This window comes from Balaenoptera musculus, chromosome 2 (genome assembly GCF_009873245.2).
Source record: "Balaenoptera musculus isolate JJ_BM4_2016_0621 chromosome 2, mBalMus1.pri.v3, whole genome shotgun sequence".
NCBI classification, from domain to species: domain Eukaryota; kingdom Metazoa; phylum Chordata; class Mammalia; order Artiodactyla; family Balaenopteridae; genus Balaenoptera; species Balaenoptera musculus.
The window spans coordinates 139,446,586-139,470,067 of NC_045786.1; the positions used below are offsets into that span (position 1 = coordinate 139,446,586).

The following is a 23,482-nucleotide window of genomic DNA, read 5'->3' on the forward strand; positions in this document are numbered from 1 at the left end:
GAAGATTTGATCATTACTTTATGAATCTGTCGTTTTGCAATACCGACATCATCAGAAATAGGGACAATTCACTCAGATTCAAATTTCAGTAGCAGGAAATAAATATCAAAACATCACTGGCCCTCAATACAAAACCTCTACCCCACCCGACCCTCCCTCCTTGTCCCGCCCCCTCCCACCCCCTGGCGGCTACCGCTTCACTGCTGCTGCCCCCCACAAACCACACGAGTGTCACGCGGCCCTCCCTAAGGCTGGCTGAGAGAAGCAGGAGTGAAACAGGCCAAAGACTCTGCGCTGCAAATCTGTCCCCACTTCCTTTTATACCACAAACTTCTTCAAGGATCTGGTCTTTCAACACGAGCGATAAATAGCCTTTTAGGGGAAAAAAAAAATCCTTAAAAAGAAGGGGGAATAATTCTGATTACTCCAAACTGGTCATCTTCTTAAAGTAGAGCAGTCCACAGATTCACAAAGTCTATCAAACAGCGGTGAGGGTGGCCCGGGAGGAGAGGCCTGGGAGGGGCAGGAGTCCCCCGGGCACATGCGCCCGGCAGGGCTGGAGGAGCTGGTGGGTGGTCAGGACACCATGTGCTCAGAGGTCTGGCCGGCCGTCTGTCCTCCACAGAAAAAGCTGCCAAGTTGGGGTGTTTTGGTTTGAATATTCCTGGTGGGGACAGGGAATCCCTGAAGGGAAACGTTAAAAAAAAAAAAATAGTGGAAATGGGGAAGGAGAACGAGAGCTGTTGTCCAAGAGCTTCTACGTAAAAATAAAATTAAAAAAAAATAAAATAAAAAAAAAAGAAGGAGAAAAAAATAAAGAGTCTCTTAAATGGTTCTGAGGGTTTTAAAGATGAACTGAAAGGAGGATAAGACGATGGAGGAGACAGACAGTTTTTATTGCTGGCCTGCCCCGTGGAGCTTAGCTGGCCTCCATCCGGAGCTTCTTCCTGCTTTGGGGCTCTTCGGGCTCCGACTCCGAGCTGGAGTCTGAGCCCCCATCGAAGGCAGAGATGGTGCTGCCCTTGGCGTTGGTGTAGAGGCTGTTGTCTGAGGAGGGGTAGTTGGTCTGCAGTTGGGCACTCGACCTCGCCTTCTCCAGTGCACGGACTGAAAGGCAACCAAGCGAGCGGGTTACAGCCTTCTGGAGACTGGGGGAGTAACCGAGTCTCAGGTCAGGGTCCAGCCTGTTCTTCCGAAGGGCTTGCTGGCCCCCGAGGCTCAGGGTGGCTCATAAGTAACTCCCTTATGGTGGCTGTTCCACCTGCACACTTCATTTCCCTCCGCCTTTCCCAGCCAGAGCTGAGCGCTCAGTGGATGTGGCCAGCCACTCTGCAATGCCACCCAACCCTAAAGAGAAGGCTTGTGATGTCACTGTCCTGCTGTGGAAGCCCAGTACAGAGACAGGAGCACGAGCTCCCCGTGGGACCCAGTGGTGCAATAACAGCGAAGCTGGCCTGGCAACGCCAGGCTCCACAAGGGTGTGAAGGCCACACATCAGCAGGAAAGGATGACAGAAGATGTATCAGCCAAAGAAAAGTTTTGGCTTAGCTCTCAGGTACAAGATCCACTTGGAAAGACAAGCTGGACACTTGGAAGCAAGTCACCAATACACACAGAATACCTGGGCTTTCCGACACATAGCCCCTACATGCAGGCTGCTCGGCCCGGTAACCAACCCGCTGCCGCCTCCCGCTGCCCATCCCTCGTTTCAGCTCATCTTGAGCCTGGAAGGTCAACCCATTTATTTTAGTTTAGTTTATTTGAGGTGTTCTAACCCAGGTGGTTACTTGCATTTCCTTTTACTTGCATCTTCCATGAGGGAGGAAGAGAAGTGAATTCCCCAGGAACAAAGAACTTGATCAGCTCTCGCTTTCCCCTGTGGTTGTAGGAAAAGGCGGATGTGAGCATTGGAGAACAGCATGGGCCTGGCCCATAGGCTGCCCTGATTGGACTACCGTTGACAACGGGGAGCGCTCACTGTCCCTGAACACCTGGAGTCTCTGTGGCGCTTACACAGCACACTCCAATTCAGGGACCTCATAGCTCTTTTGAGACACCTGACGCCAGGTGTGACCCCTACGACAAGCAGAGCACCTGAGCCCCAAGAAGGGGAGAGAGAGCAGGTCAGAAAAGAGTCTGCAGTGTCTAACCCCTATACTCCACTGTTCCCTCACTGAGGGCTCAGGTCCTTCCTCAGGATGGCTCTACACTCGACTACTCAGGCCCAAGAAGCAGGGCCACAGCTGCTTAGGAGCACACGCTCTGTAACTGGTTCTGACTCAGCAGGCCTGGGTGCGAAGCCCTGACCTGGCTGGAGCACAGCAGGGCCAGATGCCCCACAAGCTCTGCTGCTCACCTTGCTGCTCCAGAAGAGCATTCTGCCGCTTGAGGTCATCAATATCTTGCTGGTGTGTGTGGTTTTTCCTTCGCATATACTGGATATACTCTGTGGCTTTGTCTAGGATTTGGGCCCGGGATGCCTGTTGCAATATGAGAAAAAGCAAAGGGGACAAAATAAAGACCTAGTCCACGCAGTGAAGAAACCATGCCTTTCAGCAAAGACGGCACGAGGGAATGGAAGCAGGAGGGTGAGGGGGCACAAGGCTGAGGAAACGGCATAAGTGCTATCGGGAATCTTGTTTATACCAGTCAAGGCACCAGTTGCTTTACATAGCTTACCTCACTGGCTCTCTCTGAAGAGATGGAGCTCCACCAGGAACCCAAGGCTCAGAGAAGTTTACTGGTTTATTCAAAATAAAAGAGTGTAGAGCCTGGATTCAAACGCAGGTCCATCTTACTCCTGAACTTGTACCCTGCCCACCCCCTTTGGTTCTTTAGGTTGCTTTCATGTCTTCAGCCAGGCTATTCTGAAAACATTAAAATGCTACTTAACTGAGACCTTAGGCCATTCACTCTCTGCTAGGGCCTGGCTATAGGCAGCTGGTCCAGAAAGACAAGATCAAGATCTCAGCTGGAGGTGGCTCAGGATGGGAAGGGGTACAATGCTGTCAGGATGGGAATGGGTACAACGTTGTTCATCAAGGTCCTAGATTTCAGACAAGCTTTCAGACCGTTGTTAACTAGTTCCAATTGAGCCATGCTGCTTTGTCATGATTTCAGCCTCTCTGGCTAAAGAGAATTTTGTGAAAGCTGTCAGAGATTGATGTCAACACAGGAAGGGCATGGGATTGAGCCATTTCAGGAAGCAACCACACCTTTACCATGGCTGTGGGTAGCCTAGGCACTGCCCTGTCAGAGGAACAAGTTAATGAGCTAATAAAATGGATGTCAGGTTACTCGGCCCCTGGAGGTCAAAAGTACCCGGAAGATTCCCTCCAGGTTGCAAACATGGCCAGAGTTACTCACGGCCAGGCAGCCAACCAGCTGAACTGGTGGAATGGTACAAAGCCAAGAGAACTGAAGCCCAAGGCAGGGTAGTCTAGTAGCCGAAGTATGGTGGTGAGGCACCTCAGGCACCTGAACTGGAGCAAAGCTTCTTAAATGGCAAAGAAAACAGCCACACTCAGGCGAGCAAAACTAAATCCACCTGTAGTATATTCTGACAATCTCAACTCATAGACTTCAGCAGGGCTGGGTATCAGAGAGGTTTGGAAGGCCTGGGTTTATTCACCAGTCCTCACAAGTACTAGAGTTTCCAGGCTTTCCTCTTATAGCATCCTTAAGGCAACTTCCTCAAAAGGAAATTGTTCATATTCAACCATTTTTATCTGGTGCAAATTACGTACAAGGCACGGAGCAGACACTGTGGGGAAACAGAATGTATTAGTCACGGCTTCTTCTGCCCAGAAGCTAACTTACTATCTAGTTGAGGAGATAAATATATTTATATACAGACAAATCACAGGGCAGTACCAACAAGTGTAACTTGAGTAGTACAGATTAGAAAGGCCATGGGAAAGATGGCTTCTGGCTGGGGTGGTCACCTTCTGAGTGCCAGGCATTAGCCTCAGCTCTGCACACACAGGCTCCTATCTGAACCAGTGAACCCTGGGTTAGACTGAGGTGGAATCTGTGGGAAAGGGTAGCTCTGGGCAGGGAGAATAGCACAAGCAAGGGCATGAGGGTGGGGACAGGACCAGGCCTATTTCTTTAGTTGAGTAAGTCAGCTTATGCAGAAAAGAATGAGAGCACCTACCAACGGGGGCTTGCAACTCTGGCTACAAGGCCGCTTCAGAAGCTGTTTCCCATTTCTGCCAAAGGGGACTTATTAGGGTTAATTACTGGGTGATAAAATGAAAAAAAAAAGGGGGGCACATATTTAGAAGGGACTAATTAAAATACCCTGCCTCTCTGGATGCTAGAGATGGGATTAAAAACAAGTATTGTAGGACAGGTGGCAGGGTGGCAGACTGGGGAGAAGAGTTTAGGAATCCAGGAGACGGGTACCTCCTAGGTCCTGTCGTTAATGGGCTCTGTGACTGCAGACACAGTATTTCTCTCCGTGGCTACTCCTTATCTGATGAGAAATTCTCTCAGACTCCACCTAGCCTTCCAAATTCTATGCACTCCATCACTGATCTAATTGTTATGCATATTTACATCGCAGTCTCTCTTTAAATTTGCCTATGTTTTCAACTAACTGTTGTTCCCAGAAAGCAACATTAACCCTTATTTAACTCCTCACTTGCATCTGCCACAAGGGAAAAAAGCAAAATCTCTGAACAAGAGAGCACTTGCGGACTTCCCTGGTGGCGCTTGCAAATGTTCAGAGATACTTTTTAACAAATGACCACACTGAGTAGCAGCCTGAGTGCTCCCAGTTTCTTCTTCACATATTTATACATGAAACCACGAAGTGAAAACGGAGAAGCACGCACAGCACAACAAACCAAAGAGAAAGATGCCATGAGAGATGGAAGTTTTTCCACCTCAAGGCAGTTTTCGGATGAAGATAAAATTCATAGATGCTCAGAAAACAGTGTCTTGGGATCAAGAGGTCTCCATAGAAGGCCAGATTGGAATAAACCCAGCACGAAGCCTCCAGAATGCTAATAAGCACCGCCCTTCCTCCACACACTCCCCCGTGCCTAAGTAGAAGCACCTAGGCCACTTGGGGTATCCCTGACCCCCACTTACTAAGTCCAAAAGCATGGTTCAATTAACTTTATTTTGCCCCCTCCAGGGTACTCAACAAGAAGTAAAGTCCCACAAGAAAAAATTTAAAGTACAAAATACAGAACTCCCCCAAATTTACATGTGCATCTAGTCCAGGGAAGAAAAAGCAAAAGGTTGAAGGTAGAAAATGCTAGACGCAACTAAAATCCCCTCTCTTCCAGTTTTACAAACCATGCAAGATCATGTGACCTGCCACAGGGTTAAGGTGTGCGCAGGCCCTTGCCTTTATGAGTTTATACCGTGAACAGCTGACACGAAGCCAGCAAGAACCCTGGGCTTTATGGCCTGGACTATGGAGTGGCCCTGGGCTTTCGGTTTCTGTTTTCTAAACCGTGCCCAGTCGGCTAAGTCAGCAATCTTCGTGTGAGTGTCCCTGAGCAGATAACACTTGGTAGGTCAACATGTCCACAGACTGACTGTTGCCTTTGGGTACCCAGTAAGGACCTGAATAATTTCTTTCCTGCTAGTTTTTACAATTCGAAGGTACCAATTCTCATTCTGCCTTTCTAAGCAGAAACATATCTCTTTAATGGTTTGGACACAGGATGGCCTATGGCCAAGGGCACCGAAAAGGCATTGGGCCTTCTGGGTAGTAGTTTAATGCACAGCGGCAGTCAGGCTTCTCTTTCCCTCTGGGAGCCACGCAAAAGGACATTAGACGCCCTTGCCCAATCGCGTTCCAGAGCCATGGCTGCACACAGCGATACAAATGATGATGATAATGGCAGCAGCTGAGTTACTTACTAAATGCCAGGCACCCTCAGGCAATATTCTGATGTGTTATTTCCCCTATTTTATAAATGAGGAAACTGAGGCACAGAGCTGTAACTTGCCTGATATTACATAACCAGTGGGTAACAGTGAGTCAAGATTTGAACCCAGGTCTCCAGGACACCCTGTTTTGGGACCACAGAGGAGAGGCTGTGGAACTAATGAAGAAGATCAATGGAATTTGGAGAGTCTGAGCAGGAAGAAAAGGACTACGAAAGAGTCACCCAATTTGTCTATAAGGATGTCAATGAAGAGCCTGGTGAGGGTGATTTCCTTGAAGGAGTGATTTTAGGTAAATCATCTTCACACAGGTAATGGGTGCAGGAGTGAGCTGAAGCTGAAGCAAAGATGAAGACTGGTTTTTAGAATGAGGCTGAAAAAGTAAGAAATGGAAAAAAAGTAGCGTGTAATAACAGCAGCATTGAAGGAAGATTGTTTTTCTTTTTCTTTTAAAGGCAGGTGAAACTCAAAGTGACCCCTAGCAGAGAAGAAGCAAATACAGAGGAAAAGCCAGAAGATGCAAGTTAGCTTGAAAGAACTGACTGAACCTGGGCCTGGGCGAGGGGAAACGCTGGCCCCCCACACTGCTCTGGCTTCATTACCTAAGAAGGGGAAACCCAAAATGGACAGCGGAGAAGACCCAGCGTGGCAGAGGGGCCCAGCGGTTCCTGTGCCACCTCTCCTGCTCGGACGCAGGTGCTGGCCTGTTTGCATCCCTGCCCAGAGCAGCAAGGAGATGGAGAAAAGGGCCACCCCAGCCTCCAGAGGCACCCACTTAAACAGAACTCTGCTTGGGCAAAGAGTGTACTCACCTCGTGTGCTGCAGCAAGCATCAACTACCTATTTCACGAGAGGCCCCAAAGCCAAGAGTTTGATTCTAATTAGTACCTTTTAAAGGTCCCAAATGATTCTTGAAGTAGTTAACATTGATGTTTAGGATGACATCCAAGGTCATTAAATCCCATTTAAGGCAGTGGTTCTCAAAATTTTTCATATAGGGCAAGAGTCCCACACATTTCTGGAGCTGTAAATCTTTGTGTTTATTTAGACAAAAATCCAAGTTGTTTAGAAAGCAGGTGGGGAGAGGTGAGGAAGAGAAGAGTCGTACTAGCTTGTTAACATTAGGGACACCATTGCTCTTCCCTAGGGTCCTAATGCTGACCTGAGAAACAGTCATCTTTGCTGTATTTATCATTTTTTCCTCCTGTCAAAATCAGATCCTACCAGGCTGATGCTACAGCTGCCCTGCTCCACCAAGAACCAAAACGCCACATCCTGGGGAATGAAAAAAGAACTACTGCCTGACTCACCAGCTGACATGTTTTGTTATTTTAAAGAAAATAAAACCATTATTTTCTGAAACCTGCACAAACTTCTATGCATAGTAAGGTAAAGGGAGGCCTAGGGCAAAGCTGGTGTACATTTTCAATTGAATAAGCCATGTTCTGGAAACAAAAATCAAAGCACAATAAATTCAGGTCTGTATTAAACTAGTTCATTCCAAAATGGAACCACCATCAATGCCAACAAGGGAGGCTGGAAGGCTGTGGGCTCAGAGCCAGCACAGCCATGTGGCCCCTCAAAGGCTTCTTGTGCCTGGCCCTTCCAAGCCCAAAGGACCATTTTCTTGATTACTAGGGGAAGGCAAAGCTATCATGCCCCATTAAGGGCTTAAAGCTGGGAGCCAGACATTTGTTTAAGGGTCAACACAAATCATGTTTCAAACTTTGTATTCTTTTATCTTGAGCCCTTGGTAGTCTGAAATGAAGGTGTGACATTTCCCCATCAAACTCTGACCACAAGGGACGGGAGCACAGGGTTTCCCCAAAGAGGAAATACAACTAGTAAATAAACATGCGGAAAAGGATTTAATCTCACAGGCAATAAACAAAATACAAAATTAATTACTACCTTTTGCCTACTAAATTAGTCACCCCCTCCAAAAAAAAAAATTCCAGTGGTGGTAAAATTGGTACTCTCAAAACAATACCAAAAGACTAATCTTTAGTATTTGCTTGAAAAAGAAAGAAAAAAAAGAAGACATGAAAACAATCCTCCTGGAAAGCATTTTGGCAACATACAGCAAAAAAATCAGATGTTCTTACCACTAGACCCAGCAATCCAACTTCTGGGAATCTGTTTTATGGAAACAGCCACATGCACCAAGATGTTCATCTCTACATGATTTATAAAGTTAAAAGACTGGAGGCAACCTAAATGGTTAAAAGAAACATGCCTAATGGCTAAATATGAACACTCTATCACTTGGGGAAAGGGCATGTTATGTGAAAGCATCAAGCTATATAGCCTTTACCCATGTAAAGCATGCGTATGAAGAAACCAGAGGGGAATACACAGATTGATAACACCATTATTCTCTTGTTTCTTAGACTCCATCAATAAACACATGGATTTAAGAGCAGCCTTTGCTGGGGGAGGAAAAAAAAGGGGCGAGCTTTGTTTAACATCCACTTTAAGATGGCACCCAGTTTCAGTCATGTTAAAATGGGGTGTGGGATGGGGAGAGTGCATCTTTGAACCACACTGTCCAGCACAATAGCCACCAGCCACAGGTGGCTAATAAGTACTGAAATGTGACTAGTCTGTAACGCACTGTGGTATCCTAAATGGGAGGGAAATCCAAAAGGGAGGGGATATATGTATATGTATGGCTGATTCGTTTTGCTGTGCGGTAGAAGCTAACACAACATTCTGAAGCAACTATACTCCAATAAAAACTAATTAAAAAAAAGAAAAGAAATGTGACTAGTCTGAATTGAGATGTGCTGTTAAGTATAAAACACACATTGGATTATCAAAACAGTGCAAGAAATAATATAAAATATCCCACTAATAATTTTTACTATACTGATTATATATGGAAGTCATACTTACTTTTGTATATTAGGTTAAATAAAATATATTATTAAAATTAATTTTACCTGCTATTTGTGGCTCACATTAAAATTCCACTGGACACCACTTGTCTTAGAATCTTAGAATAAAGGAAAGGTTGTAGTTGTGTTAGAGGAATGGAAGGACTGTTTTTCTTCTTCCCATTTTTCCAAAGTTTCTGCAATTTTGTTAGAGGGGGAAAAAAAAGAGAAATGCTAGAGGGAAGGCCCAGTAACCAATTTCTCTTCTTTCAAATCTCCAGATGGAAAAGCGGTGAGTTTCCTGACTCTCTAGTCTTCTCTATGGGAGTGAGCCCTCCCCTACTCTGTAGTGCAGAGACTTCCAGAAGGATGGACAAAGCTTCTGCCCTCAAGGAGTGCACCCTTCAGTTAGGTGATAAGAACTGTCACAGAAAAAAGGAAGACATAGGAGAGGCCCCATAAAGGGCCAGTGGGGTGTCAGGGAGAGTGATACCCCAGGGTTCTCAGGGTGCTGAGGCATTTGATACGGCCCTTGAAAATGGGCAGGTGGAGACTGACTGGCAGGGGAGGCCTCACTGGGGAGAAACACAGGAAGGCACATGGGCAGGAAACATGGGGAGCTGAGGAGCCCTTGTAAGTGGGTCTCTCCATTGTGAAACCCCTATGTCATCTGGGTGGTGAAGCTGGAGTTGGGACCTTGGTGGAAGGAAAGAACTCAGATAAACCTGAAGATGACATTCCTGGGGAAACAGAGGAGGGTGTACACTGCTTCACAATAAGGGAAGGAGCAGAAAAAGCAGGAGGGCAAGTTGGGTACCTTATTCAGAGAACAAGGAATGCCAGTCCTTACCTTGATGGGCACTGAAAAGCCCTTGGAGGCTTTGGCAGTGCAAAAATACAGTTAACAAAGAATTCAGTGAATCAGTACATTTACAGTTGCTGAGCCTGGAGCTTAAGGGAGACCTGGACAACTATGGACAACAACTTAAGATGTAGAAAATTTAAGAATAAAAGAACTGCCCAAGTTGGAGTCTGGCCAGGTAATAACCCTGTTGAGTAGTAGGGTGAAATGGGTAGGGCTGTAGTTTACATTTCATTTAAAAGACAACCCCTTTAGCAGCCCAGATATGATGTAGAAACACTACTGCTGAATGAACTGCCTGCCTTAAAGGGTGTCCACTAGAGTGAGCTCCTCCCAGTGTAACAAGGCCAGGTGGAGAGAGGGCTTCCTTCCTTCAGTCAATAAACACTCGCTCTGCTCCCTACTGTGTGCCAGGCACCAAGGGAAGAAATATGACCAAAGATGTTCTCCCTGCCTTCAGTACTTACTACAGTGTAGTATGGGAGACGGGTAGACAGTCATCAAGTAGCCACACAAATATGTATACAGTTACACCTGGGATAAGCCCGGGTCACAGTGCTGAGTGAGTTTAACAGGGAGACTGACCTTCAGCAGTAAGAACTACTATGTTCCCTGGTATAAGGGGCTATTTGGTTTCAGCATCTACCTGTTAAGGACACTGGGCTTTAATGAAGATGAAACAAATTAGCTCCGTGTTTTAACCTCTTACTTGATGCTCAGCATGTTATTATTGTTAATTGTTAGGTATAATCCTCTCCCCCAACAAGAGAGCAAGATCCTCAAGAGTAGACACCATGCATTAAACCTCTTAAACCTCTACGGTGCTCACGTTTAAAAACGTGAGCACAACCATGCGGGCTGTGGCGGTTTTCGTCCAGGAGCTGAGCAAGCCCACCGTTTCCTATGGCGCTCTCACTCCTCAGCTCCTTTCTGGGAACCTACCATGAGCCGGAGTCTGTGACAGAAGCCGGCGTCTGTGACAGGAGCCGGCAAAGGCAGTGCCTTCAGAGTCTCACCTAAAGCAAAGGGACTCTGACTCACTGATTCTAAGAACTCTTACTTGCTGACTAGAAGAGACACTTTTCTTCTTTATTTTCATCTTAGGTTATAATCTCTTTTTAACATAACATAGCTCTATCCAGAAAGGAGAAACCCAGAGCACAACTGCCTGAGCGAGCAGTGAAGTATGATAAATAGGCATTTAGGAAGAGACTCAGAAGATGAAAAATCACTATAAACCACTGTTCAGCTACATATGGCACTACTGAAACAGAACCTTCTTTCACTAAAGTCAGCCATGCTAAGGAGACAGTGATTGGATACAGTCACTCTGGTGCAGGTGCTGGGGCCAACTCACCAGGGGTGGGCACAGAATTACAGCCCCACGCAAAGGCAGACTGATGGGCTCGCCACCAGGTTTGCCCTCCACATAACAGCGTGAGCGCAGTGCCAGCAAGCCATTGGGCAACACTCCCTAGCACCCAACCGAGGACCCTCAAAACAAGGAATAATTCTGTTCAACAACAGTAATGTCTTCCTTTGAAAAGTGGGACCACAGTCGTTCTTGCCCTTGCTCCCTTACTCTGGTTGACTGGCTGATGGTTCTAATGCCATTCCGTCTTTCCTGTGGGCTCCATGTCCAGCTGAAAAACTATGGGAAACAAAAGACTCAGGCAACAAAGAGTTCAAGAGTCTACTTGTGAACAGTGTGACCTATGGCAAAACCCAGCTGGACTGCCAACTATAATGATCTATTTCTCAGAGCAGCTATGTGGACTCAGACAAATTTATAAACTTTCAGTGACCCTTAACTCTGCACTTCGGTGTTGTCTACATATGCTACTTCAGGGGGTAATATTTTAGTAGCAACCCTAGTATGACATACTGCCAGGATTACTGACCCTATCCAGGGGAAGCTCCCAATATAAAGACAAGATATAAGAATTTAAGCAAGATTTCTTTAAAATATCCTTAAATTGTTTACCCCTATGGTGGGGCAGAAAGAGTGAACTTGGCAACCAGCAGTGCTGAGTTCTAGTCTCTGTCCAGCTACAGACTGATCTTGAGCCTGTTTCCTCATCTCTGATACATTAAGGATGGCAGGAACCCTAGCAGTAGTAATCGCCCAATTATAATAGTGTAGTACTCACCTCAGAGAACTGCTGTGCAGCTTTCATTTTACATTGCAATACAGATATTAGGTAATACTGAATTTTTTACTTAAGTAAAGGGTGACCATTTTATAGTAGAAATATAGGAAACAAAGGATAAATAGAGTTTGGGTCTCACATTTAAAGGTTTTTTTTTTGTTTTTTTTTGTTTTAGTACAAGTATCCCCCATTCTTGGTTAGGATCCAATTCAATCAGTATTAGTTTCTTTTTAAAAAACAAAAGGCTTATTAGAACACATAGGACAGATAATCCAAATACTAAGTGAGAAGTCACCTGGAACATAAAGGTGAACAAGTCAAAGGAGACTGGGGGCCTTCACTTCAAGAAACTGATCTGAGCATCCCCAAAACTCACAGGGCAAAATGATCATTTCACGATTATTTACATAATGTCAGAACCTTAATTACTGCAATCCAAATCAAGAGTTACCCAATTCCCTTTGGTTCAAATACCACTTAAAAAAAAACTGCAACATTTAGGGAGAACTAGGAAGTCTGAGAGACCAAAGTATTCTGTTAGACTCACTGCAGCACCTGTGAAACAGTGTTGGCGGGGAAGGAAAATAATGAAGATTGTGGAACTTAGTGGGAAGGGGCTGGGGTTCAACCAGAGCTAACAGCCACTTACTTCCTTTATTCATGCTCAACATGAACATTTGGACTGGAACACACAAAAGCATTCTGAAATCAGAAAGGCACCTGGTAAACTTCCACTGGGGCTTTGATCAGCTAGAAGAAACCTGGCCCCTCGACCACTCCTTTCCCCTAGTCTTGCTACTTCTCTGACCTCATCTCCTGCCACAGTCCCTTCACTCACTCTACTCCAGCCACTCTGGCCTCTGTCTCCTTGACAGGCCCAGGAATGCTCCCAGGTTCCTGCCCCTGGACTATTCCACTTGCCTTCCCTGGCCTGGAATGCTAATCACCAGATAGATGCATGGTTCTTTCCTTCACTTCCTTCAAGTCTTTGCTCAGATGTTGCCTTGCCAGTGTGTTTTTTTTGTCTGCCCTAATGAAAACTGCAACCCTTCCTTCCCTGTTTTTCTCCATAGCACTTATCTGATATATATATTTAATTATTAGTTCATTTTCTATCTTTTCCTCACCACACTAAGAGTTTCTGCTTTTGTCTACTTTGTTCACTGCCGTATTCCCCACATCTAGGACAATGACTGGTATGCAGCACACCCCCAGTAAGTATCTGCTGAATGGAGTAAGTGAATAAATGAATAGGCCACAAAGAATGACAACTGTTTGGTTTGTAAGGTTACCAAATTCAAACTGTCATCTTCCTTGAAGAAAGGAGACAACAGGATTTAGGGTAATGTGATTTTAAGGACTTAAGGAAGAATGTTATGACGATGTAAAATAGACTGGATAAAGAAAAAGGTATAGTTGAGCTCTTAAGACTGACCTCTCCCAAAATGTTCTTGAACTTAAGAAAGCCTAAGAATCACCTGACTGCTGGTTATAAATACAGATCTCTAGGCCTGCCTCCTGAAAGACAGATTCAGTAGTGATTCTGATGGGGGTGATCCACAGGCCATTTCTTGGGATACGTTGCCCCGGCGCCACTCCTGATTAGATGTGAGACTTAGAAAAAGGCAGCTCTTGTCCATTTACTTCACCGAAGCCACTTTAATTGATACCATGGCATATGAATAAGCACCTACTGTCAATAGTTCAGACAAACACAAGAGATAATCCTTTGTACATGTGTACTCTGACTAAAAGGGTGAGCCTCTCTCCCCATCATAAAGATTTCCTGTGGTGCTTAACCGTGTTGTACCCAGGAATGCTGTTATTCCAGGTAAGCACCTTGGTCCAAGGCCATTAAGCCAAGTGCATACTAAGTAGGCCTAACCCAGGGCAAATTCTGGTTTTGCAATGCTAGGTATTTACATGGCCTGTCTTATGTTTTTCATAAAGGTCAGACCTACCCCATCCTTTAGCCACACAGCCACACCTCAGATAAGGTATAAAGCACGTGGCTTACCAGACTGGCAATATAAATAAAATGAAACCATAATGGTCCCAAGTTTAATTCTGGATAACCAAACAAAACCAGTACTCCTACCACAGAGCTAAATCTGGAAAGCCATTCAAAGCCCACCTGAAAGCAACAATTTTTCTTAAAACGGTTGCTTTTTTTTCCGGTTGCTTCTTTAACACTGCATTATTGAACCAAAAACCAAAAACACACAGGTCTTCTTCCAAGTTTGCCACTTACACACTGAATAGCTGCAGAGAGTAGCCAGTTATATTGTGTGTCAAGGACGGAACTAACTCTGCAAACACATATTTTCTCCAAATTCCAAGGAGTGACCCTAACCCACAGACTTTTTACTCAAAGCTTCGGACTTTGTTTTTCAAATGTAGAAACAGCTGGTGCCTACCTCTCCAGGGAAAACAGTTTCTGGAAGGCCACCAGTGGGGTAGGGGGATGGTGGAAGAAGAGTAGTTATTTTTTTCTTCCATTTCGTAAGAACATGTCTCTTTACTCAAGCCCCACATTTAAAATGCTCTTTACATGCCTTTGAAGTAATAACTGTTGGACTGGGAGATCACTGGTGTCCAGATTGGTTCACATACATTCCTGGGAGGTTTCATTTAAAATAAGTACTCACTTCGAACCATATAAAAGGAATTCTCATGGAGGTCCAGAGAATCACTGACCTCAGGAATCCTTAGCATTATCCCAAACTACTGTATGCTACTCTCTATATTACACTGTATAGTTATAATAATTTCTCGAATGAGTAATTTATTATACATAATACTAATTTTAAAAGAGAGCTCCTACTGATGTCTTAACAAGCAGCTCCATTACATCTGACATCGTTTGCTAAGGATGAACTACAGTAGGTAAGGTGTGTGATGACTCCCCGAAGAATCAAAGATTAAGGAAACCATGTCACCCAAATATCCCTGACTCCATTTCTTTCCAGAAGGGTGAGTGCCCTGTTAAACCTCACAGTGAGTTCCAAGTTAGTGGTGGTTAAGCTAATCAGCTTTCTCAATAAACTCACCTTCTCTCCTTGGAGTGATGGGACCGAGTCCCGCAAACTGTGAAAGCTGTCTTTGATGTGGTCCCTACGTTTTCGTTCCAGTGCATTATGATGAGCCCGTTTGTCAGCCTGGAAGAATGGGAGGAAGAGCACATTAGTGATGTCAGTCCTTCTGCTTGGTACAGGTGAGTGGGTACAGCCTGGAAGTATATGCTGTCAGCGCTGTCCCAGGTGACTGGACTGGGAAGGACTTGTCGAGGTGGGCAGTTAGGAGTCTCCAGAATTAGGCTCTGCTAAAGGGGGAGAAAGGGGTGAGCAAGGCTTTCGACAGGAACATCCAAAGTAGCTCGATGCATCCAGTTCATGCATAAGTAAAATAAAAGTTATTCATGGGGACAAAGTGTGACTCTCCTGCAGCATCAGTTTTCTCCCACAACTTACTTATGTGACACAACAGCCGCCAGTCCACGGCTGGGAGGTGACCAGGGAAAAGCTGCAGTGGGCCCCTTCATAAGACGTGATCACCCCCACTGTAAGAGATTCCCCATGGTGGGTACCCAGGAAAGGAGTTAGGTCACTGGTGCAGTGTTTCTTTCCATGTGAAACCATCACCATGAGTCTGCTCTGGTCTCCAGCTCGCTAAGAGGTACTAGTTTTAAGACCTTCTTGCCAAATCATACAATAGAAACGAAAACCTCTAGAAAACCCAGATGCATGAATCTGCGATCATTATGACAGAGTTGATATAGACGCCAACTGCATTCTGAGCTCCTACTTTTTAAAGTGCATCTAAGGTGCTATTCAGCCAAGGGCTTCCCTCACACAGGCTGCCAGAAAGGCGGTTTTCAGACAGTAAACCTCTGACACTCACATATTCTCAATACATCTCCTCAGGCACCTGTGGCGTGTCATGCTTATTTGGCGGTATCTAAATACCCACAGACCAAACTCCTTATCCTGTCCTGCTTAGAATCACAAAGAACAATCAGCTGGAGAGGAACAGAGACTGCCAAGTAATCAGTGGCAAAATACACTGGCTTCAGGTGGAAGAGACAGTGCTGGAGAACACTGCAAGAGAGCTTTGGCAGGTCCCCATTAAAGGGGCGGTCCCTCCAACGAAGCACAAACGCTCACTTAACCCGAAGCAAGAACTTCACATCTGCGCTCCGGGAATTATGGGAAATACTATACTCTGAGAATTTACCCCCAATACACAAGGTTGCACTGGGCTAACCTAAAGAGGAAGTCTGTACAGAGGAAGTTCAGGTAGCTTTAATCTACCCAGACACAGCACCAGGAATTTTAAAAATGAAGCAACAGGAGTAAATAACTTGGCTTAGCACAAGAATGCCTCAAATGAATCTTTATACTAGACAAGATGTTCGGACAAAAGTCTATAGAGACAAGAGTTATAGGAATGAAAGGACTTGAAATTCTAGTATCTAATCCTAAAAGTCTGAGTCATTACAGAGGAAGAAGAGGCTGCGAGCAGCTGTGGTAATTTTAGTCACTTCCTGGTCTCTCGAGCACACCTCACCTATAGCTCTGTTGAACTGGACACATGGTTCCCATCACAGCCATGGTTCTCCATGGCATAGCACTTATTTTCAGGACAGACGCCTGGAACACTTCTAAAGCTCTCCTAATCTTACGCCTGGATTCTCTGTAAAAATGAGTGTCTGCTGAACTCCAGGGATATGTGGAATTTACAGGGAAACGGAGGGAATGATCAGATAACCTGAGGCTAGAGGAAGGTATCATACAGCATTAGAGCAAGAAAAGTGCAGGTGCCTTCTATCAGCAGTATGAATAGCCTGAAAGAATTAAACATATTTAAGTACCTAGTCCTTTTCTAACTTACCATTCCCTCTAGTCATCTGTTGATACATAGGTAAGTTGGCTGGGTCTTAGACTAAAGACTTAGAGGGCTGAGAGATGGCATTTGGCATCTATCTGTCTCTCCTGTGTTTGCTACACACTCCCTAGGAGGGTTTATTTACATGCAAAATAATCGCCCAGCTTTGGTATCCAGCAGCAGCCCAAGATACTCCTGTCTACTAAATCACCCTGATTCCTGGCCCTCCTCCCAGCTTAAGAGCTGTGCACAGAAGCAGTGACACCAGTTACCCACAATCCCTCTTGTTGATACAAATAAAATTCTAATTGTCTGTTTTCTTTCTGGGAGAGTCCTGCAAATCTCAAATGGCTAAAATCAAGTTGGACTTGGTTTCACTCAGGCCTGCACTAGAAGGGTGGAGCTAAGTATAATCTAACACCAAAATCATCCCCACAATGCACTACCCCCTTCCCATTCACTGAGCCCTGAAAGGACTCAAATGGACAAGTCTTTCGGTTAGAGGATTGTAAGTGAACTTGGCTGTGGACCATCAGCAGAAATCTTGGCTTCTCATCTGGGAAGCCAGCCAAGTTTGAGAAGTTGGCTCAACAAGGAAAGGCAGCAGTCCACTGCCTGGTAGAAAGCCTGGGCTGGGGACTGTTGTTCTCAAAGTAGTGGATGGAATTTCTGTGGTGGTTCCAGGCCCAATTTAACCAGCAGAAGAGTGGAATCTTAGACCAATCCCTGCTGCCATGTCCATCCCCAAGCTGCTACACTTAACCAGAGTCCATTTTAAAGCTCTCAGAGACAATGGCAATGATGTATTTTTCTTCTTCTCCAGCCTCACTTGAAAGAGCAAGTTAAAAACATGCAGAACTAACATGCCTAATTCCAGGCAACTCTGAACTAAATAATACCTCTAGTGGCTTGAAGGACCTTTACACATATGAAAAACCTTTACACAAGACTGAGAATTCTGTTTGGGAAACATTTCCAAATGTCCAGCCGGATGAATTCCCTTCCCCCGCAACTCATCCAAATGGAGGGCCAGTTGCCAGGCTTATCACTGCTTTGTTAACTATCTTCGCTTGCGGGCAACCCTTTTTGAAAGGGACAAGATTTGAAGACTCCCAGTGTAAGGCACCTGAGATCCTCCCACAAACTCAAAAGTAGTTTAAAAAAAAAAAAAAACAGGTGGGGAAGGGCCAAACAATTGTGTGTCTTGAACAAATAAAGCTCAACTCAGATGAGTCAGCTTTCTCTCAACTATACTGAGAAAGATGTTTGATAATGAAAACGGGTGATACCAAACAAATTCTAGGAGACAACAGAAACATTCTTGGGTTGTACAGCAGGCCCACAAATACCTCCCCTATACATCCTACAGGAGCAGTGGCTGGATGCTGTCACTCTTTAAGTACGCTGGATTTGCAGTTTCCAGCAGACAACCCTTCCTTCAGGGCATCCTAGGCTAACAGAAATACTAAAGAGCCGTGTGATCTTAAGAGTGGCCCACAGATGCTCAACAGGAACTCCGACACCAAATCAATTCCAGCTTTGACATCTCTGCCAAGGTTTTTATTCAGCCTCTCAGTATTATTTCCACCAAACTTTCCATACTGGCAGCCAGAATAAAAATCTTCACCTACAATTTGTCCATCTCTGACACTAACAAGCACATGTTATCTTAAGTGTTGTTAAATGTTGAAGGCAAATGTTATTTTGTTAGCCAAGAAGTTGCTAAACTGGCAGTAGGTCATTCAAGCTAAGGAGGGCTGTTCAAAACTGAAGAAATCTCTTTAAATTATTTCCTTCCAACTTACTGCATAGAGAATACATCTTCCTTCAAGGCATTACATCAGTCAGCAGCATTATTTCCTGCAAGTTCTAGGTAGGCAAATCACAAGGGGACATGAATGATCCATTATTCAAGTATGACCAAGGTTCTCCAGAGCAATGTCCTCTCTTGCAGGTCACGTGACACCTAACCCCATCTATAAGGGGAATCTTCTCAATTCCAATATAGAAAATTCCCACCATATATTGAATTAGAGTTGCCCAGTAAACACTTACTGCCTTTAAGAAATTTAAAGGCTATATTTTAGAAAGAAGATAGTGTTGCTTATGATTACTTAATAAGCTACTCTTATTAAACACTAAAACTGGAAATATACAGGCTCAAAATTCTCATCAGAAAAGATCTATTTACTACTTCTGATGGGAAGCAAATAGGATAAATAAAACTGAATTTCTAAGCAACTTAATTCACTTTAATCAACATGAAAATTGCAACATGAAATTATGGGCAGCTAGGATGAGAAATTCACAAAGGTCCTTAATAGGAGATATAAATTGCAACTTCCCAACACCTCTCCTGCTTGAAGTCGACTGCCTGGTATACATTTTTAATATCCAATACATACATGTGTTTTCCAGGCTATTCAAAAAAATCACTTCGTGCCTAAAAAAACTTGGGAACGCTATCATCCAAATATGCCATCATACTATACCCATTTTCCTTGATCAACTATTTTACCATTACTGGAATCTTGAAAGAAGACTTTTAAATATAAGAACACCCTTCAACAGGTATTTTTAGGAACCAAACCTGGCATCCACATCACTGTCAACACTTGAAGCAGACACCAAGTACATGTATCACGTAGCACTTCTGCCATGCAACTAATTCCGGGTAAAAGACAGTACTTTCCTGAGTAAATTCCAATCTCAAAGGTGACCAAGCTCATTCCCTTCTGAATACATTGCAATTTCTAAAGAAACAAAGAGCTCTGACAAGTTAGAAATATTTCATACCAGAAAGGTCCAGAAACAGAATTGTACAAATCTGTTTCTAACCCCCCCAAAAGATATACTGTAACTGAAACACGTGCAGCTGTCATGAAGGATAAGCTGAAAAAGGTCTTAGGTTTCCGACTAACACACTAACCCTACGTTTCTTGTATACATTCATTCTTTAAAAAAAAAAAAAACCCCAAGCAGAAACAGAACAAAGATCACCTTGCATGAAATATACCTGCCCCAGAAAACTGTCTTTGAAATGCAACTTTTTCCCTCCAAAAAAATAATAAAAATAAGATAATATCAGTGGGATTCTGAGACATATTGAATTTAATAATAAAAATTATTGTTTGGGATTACTTCCTTTAACAAAGCTTACTGGTCACCGGAGAAGTTGTTTTCTGTTCGCACTGAGGCAACAGAAAAAAATACTCGTCAAATCAGTTTCACTTTCTGTTACTGTTCGCCTGACTTCCTAACTCTGTTATTGCTGAGTATCCTACATTTCTTCTGTAGTAAGGCTGTAGCTATGGCAGTGACATTATAAAACATGAATGAATACCTCTTTTTATATTAGGACCCACAGGACTGTTTCAAAATAACTTTTTAAAAGTTCTTCTGCAGTCCTAAATATTTGGTTGTTCACAGTCCACACCCTTTTCTGAACTAAGGCAAAGCTTAAGAACCGTTTCCCCAAAATTAAAAAAATATATATTTATCTATACTAAATGTCAGGAAATAAACATAGTCACACAGAAAAAAAAAATCCTTTTTACCCTATGTGTTCACAATAATTGCTTGATATGCTACGAAATTTGTCTATTGCTTCTTCTCTCTATGCCATTGTGATTATCTTGTAACAGATAATATTTAAATATCTCAGCAAGTAGATGTGTCAAATTAAAAACAAAGGGTCAGAACCACTCCCTGTGCCCACCCTCCAAAATCAAAGGGAAAAATCCTAAGCACCTTAACAGCGAACTGAAAACCTCCAGACCAGACAATGAGATGAGCACTCTAGGAGAGTGGGGACATTTTCATAATTTAATAAAACGATTTACATCAACAGTCATGTGGACGGGCATTCTGAAAAGCAGAAAGCGCTCAAGAACTGGAAGCCAAAATTTCACAAAGAAAATCCTTATCTCACTGGAAAGCCAATATAATTCCAATTTAAATAATGATTCTTCAAAGGAAGCCTAAACAATCCCTACCCTCCAATCCTGATCAAGCCCTAGGGCAGATTTTACAACCGGAGACTTGGAGAAAAAAAATGTTTTAAGTAGACTGTGTTCCAAACATGAAATTCCATGTTTACATTATTAAGGATAATAGTAACTGAAAAAAAGGAATTTAATTTTCAAACGTATGTATAAATATTAAGTATCTGACAATACTTCAAATATTCAAAGTATTGTCTTCAAATACTTCAAGGAAAAATAAAACAAAACAAATTCTTTTTTAGTGACTAGTACCCAGGGATAATTTTAAAACCCCTGGAACAACTGCATTCTTGGATTTTATGGAAATATCAGCTTTCCATAAGTAAAGTTTTTCTAAATGCCTAACTCCTTCGACAACCTTAGAATCTGTGCTCTAATGAAGAGCAGGTACAATTAAGAGGGCTTGCTTTTATCCTGTGATAATGAAATTATTAGACCAGAGGTCTCAAAGTGGCATCTTGCAAATTCTAACAAGCCCCTAAACAACTTGATTGTCTCATAATTTTAAAAATCAGAAAAATAACATGAAAGTCTGGATTTGTAATCTTTCTTTTAAAATAGGAAGGTAAGACAACACTAAGCCCTCTTTCCCACATAACAGCAACCCACTGGACTTTAGTGGCTGCCTTTTTAGAAGAGGCATGTGCACTCTAGTACCCCAGTCCTCACCTCTGCTCTCTACTTTATTCCTGACCATCTCACTGCCTGGGCCCCCCAGAGACATCTACATTTTGGACCCTCATTCTCTACACTTCCTACTGCTCCCATCTGTCAAATGTTAGATGCTATGGTTTACTCATTTCTCTTCTCCTCTGATTCTGATTTATTTTGTCTCTATTCTTTTTTCTCCCTCTAATCTATTCATGGAACACCCATAGTACTATCTCACACTCCAAGGACATGAGATTTGTGTCTGTCTTAATCCACAGAACCATACACTCACTGAGAACATTAACATCCAAACTCTGAGAAATTATTGACGACACGGTATGGTCTCAACCATCACCTGTTAGCAAACCTCTCTCTACAGTGCCACTTTATTTCAACAGTTCTTTTATTGTCTTTATACTGCTCCTTCAACTCAAATATAGTCAGACCACAATAAGCGGCTGAATGTGACACGTTCACATTCAACCTTTGGCCCCTCTACATTTCCAATTTCTGCATTAGAATAATACCAGGTTGTGCTACATTCCATAGGTCTACAGAAGTCACATGACTTTTGGTTAAAGGTGATTACTGCATGTGGCTTCAACTTCACACAACTATGCAGACACGGTTTAGAACCTACTTGTTCCTAAGTCAATCTGGCCACTTTTCCCTGAAATAATACTACAATTTACTTCAGCATGATGTGTTTCTCATTCCCCACTTCTATAGTGACAGCTAGAGCCCCCAGCGGAAACCTACAGAAGGATTCATTTCCTTGCATACAAATTCTCACTCACCTACAGTCACTGAACCTCACCACCTGAGAACCTAGAATTACGAGGTTTGCAAACCCCTCCCCCCCCACCTAGAACCCCAGAACAAGGCCCCACCTCACCTTAGCGGTTAACAGGAGAGTTTACTACAATATTAAAAGTAATAGAACGATCTCTTTTTCTCTCTGACCCCAAAAAGGACTAGAATTGAACGGAAATGAAAATGAAACGGAGAGTAGGAGACGTACCGCAGATTGAAACCTCGGTTGCTCTTCCTGGAATAAGAGAGAAAAAAAAATAGAAAATATAGAAGTTATTTTTACACTTCACATTCAATAATAAGAAAGAAAATGCCGGCGGCAGAGGAAGCGGCGGGTGGGGAGTCAGCCCTACCCCCCCCCTCCCCATCCCACGCCCCCATCCCCCCTAGCGGGATCCGGTAGCGGGGCAGGGGGGTCCCGAGCGCCGCCCCTCCTTCCGGGATCCGACCCGGGACAGAGGGGGTCCAGAGCACTGTCTCCTCTCCTCGCACCCAGCTCAGGGCGTCTGGGCAGTCCCAAGCCCTCTCCGCCCTCCTTCACCCGCCAGGATCCGCCGCGGGTCACGGGAGGAGGGGGTCGCGGGCCAAGGGAGCAGGTCCTAAGCGCGGTGCCCTTCCCCAGGATCCGGACAATGGGATCCCGGGCGCACCCCGTCCCTGTCCCCCGGATCCTGAACTGGATAGGGTGGGAACGGGAGGCCGCAGCACCTTCCTCCACCGGGGGAGGTGGGGGTCCCAGAGGCCGCGTGTCTCCTCCCCACCTCCAGTCCCAGAAGGCCGCTCCGGCCAAGAGCCCGGAGGAGAGCGAGCCGGGAGCGCGACGGAGGCGGTCCCGGCCCAGGGTGAGGAAGGGGAAGGAGGCGGCGGCTGCCCGGCCCCCTGCCGCCGTCGCCCTGCTGAGAACCCCGGCCGCTGTCCCCGCCTGACAACCCGCAAGGGAAGGAAGAAGCCCCAGGACTCACGTCGCTCTCCACCTCGATGTCATCGTTATCGCTCATTTCCTACGGCCCAGGGAGCGGCCACTGCAGCGGCGGCGGGGAAGGGGGAGGGGTGGAGGGGAGGGGGAAGTCACCGACAACAACAAGCCGAGTCCCCCCACACACACACTCACTCACTCACTCACTCGCTCTCTCACTCACACACACACACACACACACAACACGGGCGAGAACCACCTCCTCACTGCAGCACCGGATCAACGGCGGCACGCACGCCCGGTCGGCCCCCTCCCACGTGACCAGGCTCGTCACGCTGGGGCCGCCGAGACTTGTAGTTCTTGTCCCTTTGACTGACGGCCCAGCTAGCTCCAGAAAAACTACAAATCCCATAAGGAAC

The 23,482-nt window shown here is 44.7% G+C and overlaps 1 protein-coding gene across 5 annotated transcripts; it reads right to left on the reverse strand.

Annotated features, from left to right (window-relative positions):
• Positions 1–23,359, reverse strand: MAX (MYC associated factor X). Of its 5 annotated transcripts, XR_005018721.1 has the most exons (6): positions 23,110–23,359; positions 22,356–22,382; positions 14,846–14,953; positions 2,357–2,480; positions 1,792–1,876; positions 1–1,107 (listed from the first exon to the last, which is right to left on the reverse strand). XR_005018721.1 is itself a non-coding variant. In XM_036842942.1 (5 exons), exons 1-5 carry the CDS (start codon positions 23,143–23,145, stop codon positions 920–922), a joined length of 483 nt encoding a protein of 160 aa, XP_036698837.1. In that variant the 5' UTR covers positions 23,146–23,354; the 3' UTR covers positions 1–919. The 5 variants fall into 5 exon arrangements, 4 of the variants coding, with proteins under 4 accessions (XP_036698837.1, XP_036698839.1, XP_036698835.1 ...); XM_036842942.1 differs by lacking the exon at positions 1,792–1,876 and having other exon boundaries at positions 23,110–23,354; XM_036842940.1 differs by lacking the exon at positions 1,792–1,876 and having other exon boundaries at positions 186–1,107; positions 2,357–2,486; positions 23,110–23,358.
• Between the last annotated feature and the right edge of the window lie 123 nt (positions 23,360–23,482).

Bases quoted from the DNA above. Each gene is read 5' to 3' on its own strand.
- MAX (XM_036842940.1), bottom strand. From the start codon at position 23,145: ATGAGCGATAACGATGACATCGAGGTGGAGAGCGAC. The intron at 22,383-23,109 runs GTGAGTCCTGGG...CTCTTATTCCAG, and splicing joins ACATCGAGGTGGAGAGCGAC to GAAGAGCAACCGAGGTTTCA. The intron at 14,954-22,355 runs GTACGTCTCCTA...CCATTCTTCCAG, and splicing joins AACCGAGGTTTCAATCTGCG to GCTGACAAACGGGCTCATCA.